The sequence below is a fragment of the Olea europaea genome, chromosome 19 (genome assembly GCF_002742605.1).
Source record: "Olea europaea var. sylvestris chromosome 19, O_europaea_v1, whole genome shotgun sequence".
Classification (NCBI taxonomy): Eukaryota; Viridiplantae; Streptophyta; class Magnoliopsida; order Lamiales; family Oleaceae; genus Olea; species Olea europaea.
In genome coordinates this window covers 10,020,201-10,037,805 of record NC_036255.1, presented here as the reverse complement: position 1 = coordinate 10,037,805, position 17,605 = coordinate 10,020,201, and the positions used below count along the sequence as shown (strand labels likewise).

Below are 17,605 nucleotides of genomic sequence, written 5' to 3'. Positions count from 1 at the left end.
AATAATTTCAAAATCAGCCCCCTGATTCAGTTCTTGTAAAACTTGGTTGTTGAGGCCGAACGTGAAATTCAAAGTGTGGAAAATTCAAACTGTTTTCCTTTTCAAAATTTTCTAGTGTTTCACTCCACATTAAAAACTAACAATAACTTGTGCGTTCAAGAATTGTAATGTGACAGCCTTGGCCAAGGCCCCTCTCATCAGTCATCACCATTTATGATAATTCTACACGAATCACCTATTTCATTGAATGAAATTGTTCTGCTCCACATAGAAAAGCCTTTTGAAAGTCAGTCAAAGTCAATTTACTTTAAATGCTCTTCTAGCCATTTAAAACACTTTTAAAAAGTTATCCATATATATTCAAAAATAACTTCTTAATTTCAGAAGTAGTTTTTAACTTTTCAAAAATCTTGTCAAACGAGCTTACATCTTGTCCTTTCCGGAAGAATAAGCTCAACATACGGAATTGGGCACAAGAAGTATAGAAGATAAAATTTCATTATATAAATTTATTTTCCTTTCAAAAACTTAAATTTTTGAATAAATTCATTCAACACACATTTATCAATTCTTATCCACCCGTTTAGATGCTGCGATGAGCCAAACTTGCCACCAAGGTGCGGCGACCCGTATCCCCACCGCCCTTTTGACATCCCTATCGATAAACTAGCACCTCAATGTCATGGAGACTTGCCCTACCGGCTATTTTGTCACCCCTATACCCTTAGTATTTAAACGATTTTAAGCTAGCAATTCAATATCCTGGAGACTTAAAAATTATTCTACTCAGAGCTGACATCTATTTTCTCTTCAGATTAATCTCATCACAATGAACATGAAGAAAAATAATACAAGATTATATAAAACATTATTCCGCCTCTCATTGTCTTCTACTATATCATGCAAAACTCCTAATACAGATGTACAAAGGCCACTATATCGTTATCAAAACTCATCATGAAGGTAAAAACTATACTTAAGAACCAGATAAGCATCAAAATTTTATTTTGCTTGATATTAGAGAATGAAAAGCACATTTAAAAACAAGGTTGAATCCAAATTATTATTGTAATCACATCCCATGAGATTGTAACATATAATAGGTATCTCAGAAAACTCTGAAACTATACACGTATATGATATACATAATTTTAGATGTAATATCTTTATCAAAGGCACGGGAATAAATATTATCAACACAATGTGATGGCAGCAACTGTTGTCACACCGTATAAACCAAGCGAAGGCCGAGTTTTGAAGGCTACAGCACGAAATGGTTCCCAAATGTATTCTCTCCGCTATACGTTACATAAAGGAAACCATCTTCATCCTTCTTCTCATCATATACGGCAGACATAATGGCACCTAGAAAGGGCAAACAGCCCGAAACAGGAAATTTGTCAACATACTCCAGTAGCTTCAAATGCTCCCAAGTAACACGACTCTACAGCTAATAAGATATGGCATTTAAAGCTCACCTGTTGGAGGCAGGACGTTGTCAACGAATATGAAAATTGCTTTCTCAGCGCTCAGTTTGATCCTTTTGCGAATCACATACACGAATTGTCCTACAGTCAAGTCAGCTGGGACGAGATACCTGTAATTTTCTCATTAAGGTAACTGAAAGTGGGTTTGGTAGGACATTTCCAAAGCCTAAAGGCACTTTCTGGAGGTCAAAAATTCTTTTGTTTAAAATATTGGAGGTTTGGCTAAACTCGAAAAGTAATTTTTCAAAGAGACAATAGTTTAAAAAGCAGTTTTGGAGAAGCCCAAATTTTGAGCTTCTAATTGAGCTTTTATGAGAAGTTGTAATTACATTTAATGAAGCGTTAATATTTAAAAAATTACTTTTGATATATCCCCCCAAAAAAATAAATAAATAAATAAAACTACTTCCAACCAATTAAATAAATATAAAGTTTATACAAAAGCACTTTTATAGTTATATGGCTAAATAGTAAATTTAGTGTATGTTTGAGCCACATTATTTTAAAAGAATGTATTTTAAAATAGTAGATTGATGGAGAAGTGTGGTTCAAAATGAGGAAAAGTTTTGATTTTGTATGTTATATTATTTTATTAAAGAATGTGTAGTTGAAATAATGTCAAATCACTGATTAAAAATGTATTTTTTTAGAAAAATGCAGCTCAAACAGGGCCTAATATTCACAATTCTTTCTGAATTCACAACCATACAGTTAACAACTTTACAATAAAAGCTCTACACCTAAAAGTTTTACTTACAACAGTTGTGCCAAATGGACCCTAAAATAAATTTACAACTCTTAATATGTTAAATGTATTACAGTGAGCTTGGGCATTGGAGAGATGGCCTAACGACACAACCCTATTTCTACGTTTCAGAAGTTGGAGGGACAATCCCTGTTTTGTAGCTTATGATTTCACAACTAAAGGACGGAAAATCCAAAATCAAACAACTGCAGACTCCTGATTCTCACGGGCATTATGCCCTCCAAGTTTATCAACTTTACCACAAAATGTGCTTATTTTTTCGCAAGATTTCGCAGTAACTACAGAAAATACTCCTGGGGACCTCTGACTTCCTTCTGTTCACTTAACCAACGCAACCCCCCAAGCCCACTCTCCACTACCACCACTAAAACAAAAACAAATAATAAATAAAAAAGAGAAAGGAACAAGAAAGAAAAGAAAAACCTGTTAGTTCAACCTGCAAAATCTAATGAGAGTAAACTGGATTGTGTGCTTGAGAATTAATGGAGTTTAAAGTCTACAAAATACTATTACGACTCTCAGGGAAAGTCCTAAAGGCTTGTATTCAATGAGGTGATTCCCTTTGATATAATGGGTTCGATAAAGACAAAAGACCCTGAGAATTTGACCACCCAAGCTGTAACATGTCAATTACCTGGATTTTCAAAGAAGTTTCCTAGAGTGACGATGCTCTACTCCAATTATTCATGAGAATTTGAAGTATGCACGCAAGATTACAGTGGCATACGGAACTCAGCATATCTATAGCAGCTAAGAGGACTTGAAAACTACATCAAATTCACTGGATAACTTGATCAACGCAACTTCGAATTATCCTTACCTAGACTATCTAACACAATAAGTTGAATATTCAGTACAATCACTTTTCCAACTGGAGTTCAAAATTCAGTACTGTCAGTTTACGTGCTTGAAACTTTGATCTTTACCATAAAAATCTGATAGCAATTCTATAATAATAATAAAAGGTTGTTCCCGCCCCGCCCCGCCCCGCCCCTCCCCTAGAGCTTTGTGAGGGAGATAAATCGCAGGATGTGCCCCAACAAACCAAGAAACAAGAGTTGCATGTACACTAACAATTCTATAATAATAGTTCCTACAAAGCACTACCTTCTAGTTTAATAAAATATTTATTTTATATATAAATATAGTCTTCCTTCTAAACTATATAATAATAATTTTTATTTGTTGATCATATTTAATCAGTAGTAAAGCATTGTCTCCACCATTAGAATCCAATAAAAATGCTATATCATAAGAATTATCATAGAAAATATTGAGGAAATTCAAGAATGTAGAGGCTCACTTTTTCTTGTCAATATTAGGAATATCACTTCTCTCTGCCTTCTCCACAATCACCTACATGTCAGATACACAACTGTCATTAGTTTATGTGAAAATCAGATAAGGTGCTGAACAAATCGTATGTTAATTGTTATCTATAGAAAGCCATGACCATGTTAGATGACATCCATAATCTACATAATACTTAACGATTGCCAAAGCATAGAACAGGTAACAACAAATCACAAAGATGAACTATTGCAGGGAAGAGGAACTGTTAAGAAGTATGTCCAAAATCTTCGAATTTATAGTACTGTCAGCTTAAATATTTTGAAGTGGTGACAGGACAATCAGAACAGTAGATCTTTCATATCCCCTATGTCTGTCATTCTAGATTTTCGAAAACCCAATTCCAGTATATCGTCATTATGGAGAGATTTTTATTTTCTTATCAATGACATCTGAAATTTGTATTCGCGAATTATCCCTTTTGTTGAATTCAAAAACATAATAAGAGATGCATTTGTTTAAATCTTATCTTTTTCTGTGGGTTAATGAAAAGTATTCTAAGAAAAAGGTTGGGAATTGTTGATTTTTTTTTTCTTTTCCTTATTTGTTGGTAGTCAACAAACTAAGTCTTATTCCGATGAATTTGGTGTCTACTGCATGAATCCTTTTTCTGCTAATTCATTCCATCCAATATTAAATCTACCAGAAAATCCAACAAAATAAAATTCATGCCATAATTATTTGCCTCTTCTTCCAACCCATTCCACTCTTATGAACACGAGGTCTTTTTTTTCGGTTTACACACGATATACCCTAACCATAACGACCTGACCTATGTGCCCATAAGCGTTACATAACATGTACTATTCGCTTTGAAAGAACTTGAGCCCATTTTACCCCTCAAGGGGATTCGAATTTAAGACATCTATCTTATGAAAGACTTAAGTTAAATTCTTGTACCAATTGGGTAAATTCGTGTCCAAGCCATTACATTACATGTACCGTCCGTTTTAGGAGTGCATCTGTTCTCTTACCCCTCACGGCTTCCTATTGTGTTCGCCATGATTCAAACCCAATACATCTTCCTAATGATAGACTTAAGTTGAATCTTTGTACGAATTGAGGGTAAGATGGACTTAAGTTCTTCCAAAACGGACAGTACATATGATATAAAGGTGGGCAAAATGCTCAAACCCATCACCAGAAAATGTACATTTTTTGTAACGATTCGAACATTGTGCTTAAACTGTTATATTATACGTATTGTGTGACTTGAGAGAACGGTTGTCCTCTTCTCATGGTCAATTGACACCAAAATTTAAATCTCTCATAAGGCAAACTTCTTGGGTACGACTCTTAGGGAATCGTGAGGAATAATGGGCAAATGCCCTCCTAATGAGAAAAATACATTTGATATAATGCATTGGGCACAAAGTCCAGATCGTTACACTTTCAGTTTACTTGTCCTTACCTTGGTGTCACCTCCAGTTGTTACCATGTATTCATTATTAAAATGAAATATCTGATGAGATGTTCCAAATTGGAAATGTGATAATACCAATAGGATGGAGGTAGTACTTAATAAGTTGGTGCGTAACCCAACGTAATCATGAAAGTTTGTATCTCAGAAGCACCGACATGCTTCCGGCGACAACATATCGGTGTCCGATACGCCTCCGACACGTCGCCGACGCGTGTCAGAGTTGTTTGCAGCGTGTCAAAGGCTTTGGTGAGCAGCTAACTTGAAGAGATGCAATAAGAAAAATAAATGGGAGGAAGAAATGCAACCTGCGAAAGTCTGGCTCGGAAGGAAAGACAAAAGAGAGAAGATAAGAGGAAGAGACTGCTAGACTGAAAAAATGCAACCGATGGAAGTGAGTGGTCTGGGGAAGGAAAGAAAACACAGAAGGGAAGAAAAAAGAAGGAAGAGAAGAGGAAGAGGAAGAGGAGACTGCTGGGCTAAAAAAAAATCCTGAAAATGAAAAACCAAATGAAAAGTCATCCATTTACCAACGCAAATTTTAAATTGTAGTCCCACTACCTATAAATTTTGTAATCAACATGTCGGTGACGTATCGTGTCGGAAATTTTTTAAAAAATCGCGTTCCACATTGCTGAAGTGAATAATGTTATTATCATAGTTCTTTTCACAAAGGAATCATAAGCCAAACTTAGAAAATACATAGCATTCACAGGAGAGCATTGCACTAGATAACAAGGATGGTACTCATCCCACCAAATAAGAAGCCAAAGAAAGAAATGATATCCTTCCAAAGAGTAAAAGAAAATTGCGAAAGGAAGCAATGTTACCACAATCCACAAATGGGGTAAAACAGTCACTTTAATTATAAGATTCTGTATATGTTGGTTGGGCTTAGTTCATCTCAAGCTTGTCCAAATCAGTGTGAAAGTTGAACATGCAACACTTGAAGATATTTTTAAGGTCGTAATTTGTGGATTAGGCATATCAATCAATGTGGCAGAGAACTCAAGCTCAGCTATGACAATAAAAACATTCCAATTCAGCTATAAAAATAAACGCAATCAACTTTTAACAATTTTCAAGCATTTTTTAAGACAACATTATAAATTTGAATACCTAGAACCCAGATAAAGAAGGTCGTTCCACTTCTAGGTTGCCATAGTTGTAAAGGCAAGGCAAAATGCATCTCTATGATGCACCAACATGATACATGTCGGATACGCTCATACATGATTTTTCAAAAAAAAGTGCTTATACGACACGTTGACTAAATTCTGTAAAGTTTTTATATAATAAATTTAGTTATATACTTGTTATTAATTCTTCTTGTTGAAATCTTGTAAATATGAGTAACTATTTGTTATTAACTAATAATTTTGAGTTAAAAATATATAATATTTTTAATAAAAAAGAAAAAATGTTTAGAGTAGAGTGTTCGAGAAGTGTCAGTATCGACACACTTCCGACACGGACACGCTACCATAGTTGAAGCGCTTGTGATATAGAGACGCATCCTATCCAATCTAATACCAAGCTTGAACATAATAAATAGATCGATGTGCTGTTAAATTTCCTTAAACATAATCTTGAAATCATAAAACGATTTCCATTGCAGACTCGTGATGCTTTGGTTGGTCAAAGAGCCATGTTTTGAAACTTTCCTTGAAACACAACAAGATGACAAATGAAACTAAATGATACGCCTATCATGAAAAACTTAGCATCTTTTCTCAGGATCTCAAAGAGAATAGTTATGGATAAAATGAAGTTCAGAAAATGAAACAAATGAGTTCAATATAAAGTTGGATACAACTGCAGCAGCACTAAACCCCTTTCACAAGCCATCATCCATCAACCCCAAAACAATGATAATACAGAATGAAAACCAAGTGCACTTTTCAGTGGAATGGTACAATAACTATCAATGAGCTGAATAGACTGATAAAAATATAATTGAAAGAAACGAAAATTATTTTGTCTTTCCTTTCTTCAAAAGGAGACCCTGTTTTGTGTATATATCTTTTGTTTTATCATATAAGTAAAGACAAATTGAAGTATAAAATACACATATGCAAGCAGGTCTTTGAAATTAGATGGAGAACCATCCAACAGGAAATGGTTGTTCGGTGGTTATTTATGCTATGCCCGTGCATTGATTGAGAACAATTCAGTTGAAAAAATACTACAACATAGGTGCCCTAATGAATTAGAATTTCACAATAATGCCATCCATACCCTTAACAAGACTTTGTAAGCCCGGTAGAGGAAAAAATGTACATACAAACAAATTCAAAATCATCCAAAATGTTTCATCAAATATGCAATTGAAATCAACAAGGGGTAAAACTCTGTTCTCACCGGAATCCTATCTGAATATTTCTCCCTAATTCTAGCAGCCTCAGCACGCCTCTTTTCTGAATACATACAATTAAATATATATTCAGAAAATATTTAAAATAATAATATAATTGACCAGCTAAAAGTACAAACCAAGATCATGTTCTTGCTTGAATAAACTTTTCGCCATTGGACTAGAATATCACTGCTCAAAAATAAAGTCAAATACTTCAAATTAATCTCACTGCAACTGAAACCAATAAAAAATCTTAGGAAAAAAGCAGTAAGTCTGAATTCTATAAAAAGAAATTCTTTAAGATGAGCAACAAATAAGATTTTCAAATACTTATTTGATAGGGATTTTGATAATTGATTTTTTGATCGTTAGAGAGAAAATGAGTCCTATTTATGAAAGAAAAATTAAAAAATGACCGTTAAAATAGTAAAATAACGTTAAAAAATTTGATTTTAATTGACTTTTAAACCCTCCTAAACAAGCTCTAAGGAGAAAAATAATAGGAAAACTGACACATTGTTAATTAGACCCTATTTGACCCAAGTTGTTTTAAAAAGATATATTCTTAAATGACATTATTTCATTTACACATTTTTCGATAAATTAATATCACATGCAAATACAAATAAATTTCTTATTTTTTAATCAAATATTTTTCATTAATATATTATTCAAAAATGTATTCTCATTAAATCAGGTGGCCCAAGAAAGGGCTTATAGTGTGAGTACTCAACACACTAAGCCCAAATTGACAAAAAAAAAAGAAAAAAAAATGAAAAAAAAACGAATTTTTGGAAAATATATAGTTAAAAAGTAGAAAAAAATTTGAATTTATATGAATAATATTTTATTGTGAAAATGTGGTTAAAAATGAGCGAAAAAAGTTTGAAAAGAGTGATTGTTAAACAATGACTAATATTAAGTCCAATTTAGTTTGACTAAAAATCATATTTTAATAAAAATTGATAAAAGGCATTATTAAAAAGTATATAAAAGATGTGAATCTTATAAAATATTTGGTTGAAAATTAATTTAAAAATGTATGACCAAACAAGAGCCAAGGGACAGATCGAAAGGCCAAGATTAGCTAAGAATCCATTTCATCAAGAGCTCTGAATTTAACTGAACTCGATTTCTAACTAGACTTGGGCCTTGTTTGATTTCTATTTTTTCAAAATACATTTTTCTCTTTCCTCTTTTCAATTACACATTTTTCAATAAAATAATATTACACACAAATTCAAATTTTTTTCTTATTTTTTAATCACACATTTTTCATCAAATCACTATTCAAAAATATATTTTTTTTCAACCCTACTAGAAGTACAAGGACTTGCCAAGACACACACACACAGAGTGGGAGCCTATCATAATTTTTTTATTAAGTGTGGAGCCCGCCTGCAACAGTGAGGGACCTGCCAGGCCCTGTGAAATTAATCCACATCTCAAGGATTAATTCTTTTTTTTTCTAACTTCTATTAAAAAGGGCAACAAGCCATCACTGTAGATTGAACAGTAAAGTAATCACATTCTACTGTATGGCCTTTTTTTTACTCGCATCCATTTTACTGGATCTCTATCCGACCATGCCTTTTCAACTTCACGTAACCATCCCTATTTCTCCATTTACACTTGCAACTTCACCATCCCCACTAGCATAAGCTTCCTCTCTCTTTCTTACGGTGCACTTATCTGGTTTGATATTGTTTGTAGAGCTCCAACATCTCTCATTCATGTCCTAAAAAAATAAAAAAACTTTGGAACACAAAAAGTAAATTGCTATGCGTTTGGTTCGACTTCTTCTTCAGGTCTTATGAGGTGCAATTTATATTTTTATGAATATTAAGCCTTTGTTTTTCCACCATTATTTGGTTTTTTGAATCTCCATATTACATAATGCAGATATAATGTGGAATTATAGGCTTTGAAATACTCTAAACGAGAAGGCGGTTGAAGAGGTATATCAATTTAAATATCTCTTTTTACTCCCCTTTCTTCTCGAAAAAAGCTTTGATGCTTCCAATTTTCCTTTTATGTAACATGAAATAGGTTGTAGATGGTTAGTAGTATTTTCTTCGTAATTTTTTAAGGAGTTGATTTAGGTTTTGTTCCAAGTTGTATTGAAAATGCATATTTTCCTTTCGAGCAGAAGCAAGGTGAGTGAGTTTATTGGAATTCTATTTATTTGTTTTGCAGAGAGGTTTTCGAGCATTGGTCAGTCTCTCTCTCTCTCTCTCTCTCTCTCTCTCTCTCTCTCTCTCTCTCTCTCTTTATTTTTTTTTTTTATGTATTTTTTTTAGATATGTGTATCTTTTTCAAGTTTCTCAATCGTCCATGCTAGCTTCCATCTTTCTATTGATTATACATTCTTGCTCATCTCTCTATGAAAAGTTAATTTTTTCTGTTAAAATAATTATCAGTTGTGTGTGAATGTGTTTCTTGTTTAGACTTAATAATTAATTATTTTCCTGAAAAGTATTGCATTAGCGAGTTGGTAAATTGATGTTAATTTGGTGAATTCATTTTTGTTCGAATACCGAGCATTTAGTCTTGCTAATTTTATGGTTGATTCACACTTATTGTTTCATAAATGTTATATAACTTTTTTTTATCATTGATACTTTCATCTACAAGTATTCTATTGTAGATGCTAGCTATATTTATAATAAAAAATAAAAAAATAAAATATCTCCTGACTATATGGAGAGTATGCGCGAAGACTCCGCACAAATTTTGTGCAAGGGCTCCGCACATTTTGTGCGGGACTTCGCACACTCCGCACTCCACACAAAATTTGTGGAGTCTCCGTACACTTGTAATGTGAGAAGACTCCGCACAATGTGCAACCTTTTTTTACTAGAAATCATACAATTTAATATTTATCTATAATAATTGAAATTTACCTTTTACAATTTTTTAGTTTGTTATTTTATTAGCTTAAAAAGATTCATTAAAGTGAAAGATTATTATTATGATATGATATAAAATTACAACATTTAATTTTCTTTATTTTTTATACAGTAATTCATAAATTTAATATAAAATAAATTTTATATTTTTTATGTTAATTTTGTGAATTCATTTTTGTTGGAATAACAAGTATTTAGTTTTATTAATTTTATGGTTGGTTCACATTTATTGTTTTATAAATGTGATATAACTTTTTATTATCTTCATTGGTACTTTCATCTGCAAGCAGATGGTAGCCTTAAAAAAAATAAAATAAAATAATCTCCCACTGTGCGGAGACTCCACACAAAGTCTTCCCATGTGCAGGGACTCCACATACTCTACACATTTTATGCGGGACTTCGCACACTCCGCAACCCCCTTTTTTTTTTTTTTTGCTAGAAATCATGCAATCGAATAATAGTCTGTAATAATTGAAATTTGCCTTCTACAATTTTTTTTGTTTGTTATTTTATTAGCTTAAAGAAATGCATTAAAGTGAAAGATTACTATTATGATATGATATAAAATTACAACATTCAACTTTCTTTATTTTTTATATAAAATAAATTTTATATTTTTATAAAAAAACTGTAAATCTAATAAAAAAAATATAATTAAAAGAATAAATTTAACTTCAATATAATACAAAAAAAAATCTCAAAAATAAAAATGAAAGAATCATTGCAATGCTAAACAACAAAAGAATCTAAACATAATAATAATAACGAGACAAAGAAAAAAAAAGTAAGTGAAAGAAAACTAACCCGTGAAAAAGAAAAAGAAAAAGAAAAAGAAATAATGTTGTCAAATAATCGCAACAAAAGGAAACTGTCAAAATCTAACAAAAAATATTGTTTAAATTAGCAAATTCGAAAAACAGTTGAAAAAGAGCTTGAATTTGAAATAAATGAATAGTGAAACGTATTATTGATTGCATTATATATACTTTACCACTGAAATGTAAAAACTTTTGCAGTGATTTTTGGCTTTTTCAAAAAACACTCACACGATTGTTACAATTATTTACCATTTCATCTAATTTTTCAGCAAATTAAGAGTATAGATTTATTGTTTGGTGTTGAAATTTTTTTAAATAATCATAATAAATCTTCTTGTTACACTAATAAAATCACAATAATTTTTTTTTTTACAAATAACATAAAAAAAGTAAAATCAATTTTATATCAACAGAAAAACACATTTAACCACTATTCTCAAAGGTAGTTTTATTTAATTTAAGTTTTACTTAGGTTGGAAGTTTGATGCTTATCTATTAATAAAAATATATCTACTTAACTAAATTATATTTGTTATGTTTAATAACTTCTAATTGAAAACTTGAATGTATGAAACCATTTGATGATTTTTCGATATTTGAAACTTTCAATTCTACATATTTAACGCTTTCATGTGTATATATAATCAGTTAATATAATAATATTATGATTAATGAAATTCTGTCTATAATTTTCTTTTATCCAATTTCATCAACTACGCGTTATTTTCTATACTATAGACATTGTCTCCCGGAAAAAGTCATTAAAGAAAGTAAGTTTATAGGATATAAATATTGTTGTTTTTAGAGTTTGAAATTACTCCTTCAAAAACAATTCGACAGAATCACCTGAATGTAAGAAATGATCAACAGGATCCAAAATGTAATTCGAGCCCACCAACTTCACGATATTTTCTTAAAACGAATTTGCTACCTTCAATGGTGCTAAAGGCGTCCAGCAATCATTTCCCATGATAGAACGAATTTTCTTCTCCTACAGAAGCAGCACAGCAATTTGCAGGAGTTCCAACGAACTCAACGAAGTGTATTTGACTTCAAAACAATATCAGAACGAGAGAAAGGAGGATAAGATTCAAAGCACAGAAAGTTTGCAATGAAAATGATGTAATTTTTTTAGCAGTGGGGCATGCTATTTATAGACTTGTTTGTGGTCATTCGAACACTCTCCAAAACAGTCGTCACTGTTCAGATAGCCTCCAAAACTCCAACAGACATGTTAGCTCAAAACTGCGCCTATTAAGTTGCTTAACAGTTGATGGTTTAACAGTCGACTGTTTGGTCAGTTAACAATCGACTGTTTAACAGACCATCCAAAAAAATTACCCGGAAAAGGCCATCCAAAAAAATAAATTTTATTAAGTACCCAAGAATTAGATTGTATACAATTTGGTCCAAAAATTCAAATAAATTTTTTTCAAAAAATTAATATAGTGCAAGGACGCACTCACACCAAACCGGATTCGGACACGTGCTCGTGCTGTGCCGAGCCGGCCGATCGGACGGACGATGGCGACGCGTGCATGTGGGCTTATGACCGAACCCGATAGGATATAGGTCTCCCCCTTTTCAAATACTATTGGTACCTTTTGGTTCCCAAATCCAATTCCCAAACTTACACCATATAAACCACATCAAAGTTTCATAACTTTCCTATGTTGGATAAGTGTTTGAGCAAATCAAATTCTTCACTAATTCATAGTTTCAAGTGGGTTACTTTGACATTAAATATTTCATTCAATTCTAAATGGTTTTCGATAAATAAATAAACCACGTTCATCACCTTGCGGAGTAGAGCGTGAATATGTTAGGTCCCGTATTAATTAAGATATGGGTCCCACTGAAATTTGGGCTCAAAGTTGACCCATTTCATAACCATTTTTCCAACAATCCCCCACATGAACGAAATATGTTGGCCTTTTCCAAACAATAACATCTGATATGTTTTTCAAAGTAAAAATTGAAGAAAACTGCATCGAGATAAGTAGTCAATGACTTTGAACTTTCCCTAGTAAAATATATCGAATTTCCTTAGCCAATCAGTAGCAAGTTGCTTACCACGTTCATCACCTTGCGGAGTAGAGCGTGAATATGTTAGGTCCCGTATTAATTAAGATATGGGTCCCACTGAAATTTGGGCTCAAAGTTGACCCATTTCATAACCATTTTTCCAACAATCCCCCACATGAACGAAATATGTTGGCCTTTTCCAAACAATAACATCTGATATGTTTTTCAAAGTAAAAATTGAAGAAAACTGCATCGAGATAAGTAGTCAATGACTTTGAACTTTCCCTAGTAAAATATATCGAATTTCCTTAGCCAATCAGTAGCAAGTTGCTTTGAACAATCAGCCGTTCATGGAAACCTAAACAATAGAAGTCACACAGTTCTCTTCGAACACAGTTGGTTTTCACGTTTGTGTCCATTTTGGCATTGGACACCTCCTGGTTCATGAGTGATTTTTAGAGAATTCATCTTCACCTAATTCTCTTATAAGCAACCCCTTTTTCACTCACATAGGTGATTTCCATAAAGAGTATTCTACTATACTCCACTTGAACGAATCAAGATATAGAAATCATTAAAAGCGTATCTTCACCTATTTTGCGGCAGGTAGACACTGGCTCATCATAGGAATGGGTAGGAGTAAAAATCTTCCCATTGCATACTAAATTTTTCACAGTTCGATTGTCCTATTGAACCTAGATCTTAGGATCTCCAGTCAACTAGGTTGGGTTGCCATCATGAAAACTTTTGGTTATTTTATTAGTTTTAATCACATCCCCTTCGATAAACTTTCGACTTGCTCTCTTATTAAACTTTTAGTTAGGAGATCCGCAATATTCTCTTTTGATTTCACATACTCTATAGAGATAATGCCAGTAGAGAGCAATTGTTTAACAGTATTGTGTCTACGATGTATATGTCAAGATTTACCGTTATACATTTCATTTTGTGCCCTACCAATTGCTGATTGACTATCGCAATGGATACATATAGCAGGCACAGGTTTTGTCCAACATGGAATATCTTCTAGAAAGTTTCGTAGTCATTCGACTTCTTCTCCAACTTTGTCTAATGCAATGAATTCAGATTCCATTGTTGATCTAACTATACATGTCTATTTTGAAGATTTCCATGATACTGAGCACCTCCAAGTGTAAAGACATATCCACTTGTTGATTTGGAGTCTTTAGTATCTGATATCCAATTTGCATCACAGTATCCTTCAAGTACTGCTGGATATCTCGAATAGTGCAATCCAAAATTTTGGGTATATTTTAAATATCCTAAAACTCTAACAATAGCCTTCCAATGATTAGTGTTTGGATTACTCGTATTTCGACTTAGCCTACTAATTGAATAGGCAATATTAGGTCAAGTGCAATTCATGACATACATTAAACTGCCAATAATACGAGAGTATTCCAATTGAGACTTACTATCACCAGTATTGGAAACAAGATACATACTAACATCCATTGGTGTTTTCATAGAAATAATATCATATTTCTTGAATTTATCAAGAATCTTCTCAATGTAGTGTGATTGAGATAATATGAGACCATCAGATATTCTAGAAATTTTAATTCCTAATATAACATCGGCCACACCTAAATCCTTCATTTCAAATTTACTTGTTAGCATCCTTTTTGTAGTTTGAATTATGGTATCATTGTTACCCATAATTAACATGTCATCTGCATATAAACATATCATGACATATCCATTTGGAGTGTTCTTGACATAAACACATTTGTCACACTTATTAATTTTGAAACTATTTGTTATCATAACCGTATCAAATTTTTCATGTCATTTCTTAGGAGCTTGCTTTAATCCATATAGTGATTTAACAAGTCGACACATTTTCTTTTTTTGTCCTGAGGCCACAAATCCTTCAGGTTGCTCCATAGAAATTTCTTCATCTAATTCTCCATTCAAAAAAGCCGTTTTAACGTCCATTTGATGTATATCCAAACCATTCAATGCTACTCTTGTAATAAGCATACGTATGGAAGTGATTCTTGTCACAGGAGAATAGGTATCGAAATAATCAAGACCTTCTTTTTGCTTATAGCCTTTAGCGACAAGTCTTGCTTTATATTTGTCAATTGATCCATCTGCTTTCATTTTCCTTTTGAAAATCCATTTACATCCCAAAGGCTTATTATCGGGAGGGAGGTCTACTAATTCCCAAGTATGATTTTGTAGTATGGATTCAATTTCACTATGAACAACTTCTTTCCAATATGAAGCTTCGTTGACGACATGGCCTCTTTAAAACTTTGAGGTTCATTTTCTAACAAGTATGTTAGAAAGTCAGGCCCAAAAGAGGTTGACGTCCTAGCCCTCTTACTTCATCTAGGTTGTTCATTTATAAATTCTTGATCTATAGTCTCTTCATTTTCACGAGATCTCTTTTGTGAATTTGATTCATTTTACATGTTATAAGGAAAAATATTTTTGAAAAATGTAACATCCCTTGATTCAATAATCGTATTAACATGCATATCGGGTATTTCAGACTTATATACCATAAATCTGTACACATTACTATGGTAGGCATAACCAATGAATACACAGCCAATGATTTTTAGGTGCCATCTTAACTCTTTTAGGTTTAGGAACTACTCCCTTAGCCAAACATCCCCATACCTTCAAATATTTATAATTAAGTTTGTGACTTTTCCATTCTTCATAAGGTATCTTATGCGTTTTTTGATGTGGTAGTTTGTTAAGAATATCGTTGGCAGAAAGTAAGGCCTCCCCCCACAAGTTCTACGGTAATCCAGAACTTATTAACATAGCATTCATCATCTCCTTCAATGTTCGATTCTTGCGTTCAGCAATACCATTAGATTGAGGAGAATAAGGCGCGATAGTTTGATGAATAATTCTGTGTTCCGAACAGAATTTCTCAAATGGTAAATCATATTTACCACCTCTATCACTTCTTATGGCCTTAATCTTTTTACTAAGTTAATTTTCAACTTCTAACTTGTAGTGTTTAAACACTTCAATTGCTTCATATTTGCTTTTGAGCAAATACACATAGGAATATCGAGTACAATCATCGATAAAAGTGATAAAGTACTTATAACCTCCCCTACTTTGTACAAATTTTAAATCACATATATCAGTGTGAATTAAATTTAGGGGTTCGGTACTTCTTTCAACAGAGCGAAAGGGTAAATGTGACATTTTGGCTTCTACACATATATCGTATTTGTGATTAGGATTTAAATCACACTTTGGTAATAAATCTAATTTGATTAGTTTACGCAAAGTGTTATAATTTGTATGTCCTAATCGTTCATGCCAAATGTTAAATGACTCAAACAAGTAAGAAGAAAATGTATTCTTATTCATAATTGGAAGTACAACAGTCATTACATTCAACTTAAAAGGCCCCTCATTTAGGTAACCCTTTCCTACAAACATTTCATTCTTTGAGAGTACAAATTTGTCTGAGACAAATACTAGCTTAAATCCGTTCTTACTTAGTAGAGAACCAGATACAAAGTTTTTCCTAATATCGGGCACATGAAGAACGCCATTCAAAGTGAGCTCTTTTCCACTTATCATTTTCAGCACTATCTTCCCATGTCCTTCTACCTTGGAAGATGATGAGTTTCCCATGTAGAGATGTTCATCATGATCCATCGCTTTGTAGGTAGAGAACATCCCGCGGTTTGAGCATATGTGACGAGTAGCTCCAGTATCCACCTACCACTCCTTAGTATTTCCAGCTAAGTTGCATTCAGAGACGACTGCAAAAAGATTCATGTCTTGTACGTTATCAGTGAGGTTCTCATGTTCTGTTACATTGGCCTGGTAAGTTTTTCCCTTCACATTCTTTGGCTTTCGACAATCCTTGGATCGATGTCCTGCCTTGCCACAATTGTAATAGTTGCCTTTAAACTTTTTAGCAATTTTTGAAAAACCAGTTTGTCCTTCACCATTGTGCTTCCTCTTTTTGCTAGTCTTGAAGCCTCATTCTACAATGTTGGCTTTTGATTCCATCGAATGAGATGCACCATTCCTTTTTTCAATTTTACGATTGTTTTCTTCTATTCTCAATCGGACAATGATATCTTCAAGTTTCATTTCCTTCCACTTGTGTCTTAGGTAATTCTTGAAATCCTTCCATGAAGGCGGTAATTTCTCAATCAGTGCAGCGACTTGAAATGATTAACTTATTTTCATTCCTTTGGCACGAATGTCGCTAAGTATGATTTGAAATTCTTGAACTTGGCATATGACAGTTTTGCTGTCAACCATTTTATTGTCCAAAAATCGACCGACAATAAATTTCTTCGTGCCGGCATCTTCAGTTTTATACTTGGTGTCCAAAGATTCTCATAATTCTTTTGCGGACTTCATATTACAGTACACATTATATAATGTGTTGTCCAATCCATTGAGTACATAATTTCTGCACAGAAAATCAGAATGCTTCCATGCATCAACCGCA

At 32.9% G+C, this 17,605-nt stretch overlaps 1 protein-coding gene across 1 annotated transcript; it reads right to left on the bottom strand.

Moving 5' to 3' along the window:
• Positions 1 to 988: 988 nt before the first annotated feature.
• On the bottom strand, positions 989 to 7,662 carry LOC111368770 (autophagy-related protein 8f-like). Its single transcript, XM_022990203.1, has 5 exons — positions 7,517 to 7,662; positions 7,385 to 7,440; positions 3,557 to 3,609; positions 1,479 to 1,597; positions 989 to 1,365 (listed from the first exon to the last, which is right to left on the bottom strand). The coding sequence occupies exons 1-5, from the start codon at positions 7,551 to 7,553 to the stop codon at positions 1,262 to 1,264; spliced, it is 369 nt and encodes a 122-aa protein (XP_022845971.1). The 5' UTR covers positions 7,554 to 7,662; the 3' UTR covers positions 989 to 1,261.
• Positions 7,663 to 17,605: the final 9,943 nt, after the last annotated feature.